General features: G+C 50.2%; 1 protein-coding gene across 1 annotated transcript in view; it reads left to right on the forward strand.

Moving 5' to 3' along the window:
* LOC116366323 (bone morphogenetic protein 1) overlaps positions 1 to 2500 on the forward strand; it is a 45858-nt gene that overhangs the window by 10846 nt on the left and 32512 nt on the right. The window contains exon 6 of the mRNA XM_031818508.1: positions 1922 to 2100. Within this exon, the coding sequence (XP_031674368.1) occupies positions 1922 to 2100 (179 nt within the window). The remainder of the gene's footprint in view (positions 1 to 1921; positions 2101 to 2500) is intronic.

The raw sequence follows: 2500 nt of genomic DNA on the forward strand, positions 1-2500 counted from the left end.
CGTTGGGCCAGTTACCGTAAAGGGGCGGCAGGTTAGCCTAACGGTCAGAGCGCTGGGCCAGTTACCGTAAAGGGGCGGCAGGTTAGCCTAACGGTCAGAGCGCTGGGCCAGTTACCGTAAAGGGGCGGCAGGGTAGCCTAACGGTCAGAGCGCTGGGCCAGTTACCGTAAAGGGGCGGCAGGTTAGCCTAACGGTCAGAGCGCTGGGCCAGTTACCGTAAAGGGGCGGCAGGGTAGCCTAACGGTCAGAGCGCTGGGCCAGTTACCGTAAAGGGGAGGCAGGGTAGCCTAACGGTCAGAGCACTGGGCCAGTTACCGTAAAGGGGCGGCAGGGTAGCCTAACGGTCAGAGCGCTGGGCCAGTTACCATAAAGGGGCGGCAGGGTAGCCTAACGGTCAGAGCGCTGGGCCAGTTACCGTAAAGGGGCGGCAGGGTAGCCTAACGGTCAGAGCGCTGGGCCAGTTACCGTAAAGGGGCGGCAGGGTAGCCTAACGGTCAGAGCGCTGGGCCAGTTACCGTAAAGGGGTGGCAGGGTAGCCTAACGGTCAGAGCGCTGGGCCAGGTACCGTAAAGGGGCGGCAGGGTAGCCTAACGGTCAGAGCGCTGGGCCAGTTACCGTAAAGGGGCGGCAGGGTAGCCTAACGGTCAGAGCGTTGGGCCAGTTACCGTAAAAGTTCGCTGGTTCGAATTCCCGAGAAGACAAGGTGAAAAATCTGTCGATGTGCCCTTCTATCGTACTACTATGACTGACCCTGTAAAACAACACCTATCATACTACTATGACTGACCCTGTAAAACAACACCTATCATACTACTATGACTGACCCTGTAAAACAACACCTATCATGCTACTATGACTGACCCTGTACAACAACACCTATCGTACTGCTATGACTGACCCTGTAAAACAACACCTATCGTACTAATATGACTGAACCTGTAACAGAGTGAGTACGGTAGTGAAATGCTTTCTGGAACATGTGACCTTTCATGTGCCTTAATAACAACCATCTATGCCGTCTGTAAATACAAATACAATTGTTAAATTATGAGCCTAGTTTGTTTAGCCACAGAAAAAGTTAGCAACCTTCCCGCTAGCCATGATTGGCTGAGATAATGAGTGGGCTGGACATGCAGAGAGATGAGTTGTGATTGGTCTGCCATGTAGCACGCGTCATAGACGTTTGTTATTAAGGCACGTGAAATGTGTTCCGGAAGAAGTTTCTGGCAAAAATGTGTTCAAATGCCTCTGAAGCTGGACATAAGCCTAGTTTCCTGAAATGAGTCACGTGTGTGTGTGTGTGTGTGTGTGTGTGTGTGTGTGTGTGTGTGTGTGTGTGTGTGTGTGTGTGTGTGTGTGTGTGTGTGTATGGTCCTGTCAGAATGAGTGTGTGTGTGTGTGTGTGTGTGTGTGTGTGTGTATGGTCCTGTCAGAATGAGTGTGTGTGTGTGTGTGTGTGTGTGTGTGTATGGTCCTGTCAGAATGAGTGTGTGTGTGTGTGTGTGTGTGTGTGTGTGTGTGTGTGTGTGTGTGTGTGTGTGTGTGTGTGTGTGTGTGTGTGTGTGTGTGTGTGTGTGTGTGTGTGTGTGTGTGTGTGTGTATGGTCCTGTCAGAATGAGTGTGTGTGTGTGTGTGTGTGTGTGTGTGTGTGTGTGTGTGTGTGTGTGTGTGTGTGTGTGTGTGTGTGTGTGTGTGTGTGTGTATGGTCCTGTCAGAATGAGTGTGTGTGTTTGCTGTAAGTGTGTGTTTTGAATCAGGTTGAGTGTGCGTGTGTGTTTCCCCTCAGAGCCAGGCAGCTGACAGCTGTGATTCTGTCTCTCTCTGATTCTGTCTTTCTCTCTCTTTCTCTCTCTCTCTCTCCCTGTCTTTGTCCCTCTTTCTCTCTTTGTCCCTCTTTCTCTCTTTGTCCCTCTCTATCCAGCTGTTGCTCCTACGTGGGTCGTCGTGGTAATGGTCCTCAGGCGATATCGATAGGGAAGAACTGTGATAAGTTTGGCATCGTGGTTCATGAGTTGGGTCACGTGATCGGGTTCTGGCATGAACACACCCGGCCCGACCGAGACGATCACGTCACCATCATCAGAGACAACATACAACCAGGTAACACAGGGACGGACAGGCAGTGATGCAACCCAAAAGGATCTGTGTGTCTCTATCTGTGTGTCTCTATCTGTGTGTGTCTATCTGTGTGTCTCTATCTGTGTGTCTCTATCTGTGTGTCTCTATCTGAGTGTCTCTATCTGTGTGTCTCTATCTGTGTTTCCATCTGAGTGTCTCTATCTGTGTGTCTCTATCTGTGTTTCTCTATCTCAGTGTCTCTATCTGTGTGTCTCTATCTGAGTGTCTCTATCTGTGTGTCTCTATCTGTGTGTCTCTATCTGAGTGTCTCTATCTGTGTGTCTCTATCTGTGTGTCTCTATCTGAGTGTCTCTATCTGTGTGTCTCTATCTGTGTGTCTCTATCTGTGTGTGTCTATATCTGTGTGTCTCTATCTGTGTGT

Source organism: Oncorhynchus kisutch, unplaced genomic scaffold (assembly GCF_002021735.2).
Source record: "Oncorhynchus kisutch isolate 150728-3 unplaced genomic scaffold, Okis_V2 scaffold1442, whole genome shotgun sequence".
Lineage (NCBI taxonomy): Eukaryota > Metazoa > Chordata > Actinopteri > Salmoniformes > Salmonidae > Oncorhynchus > Oncorhynchus kisutch.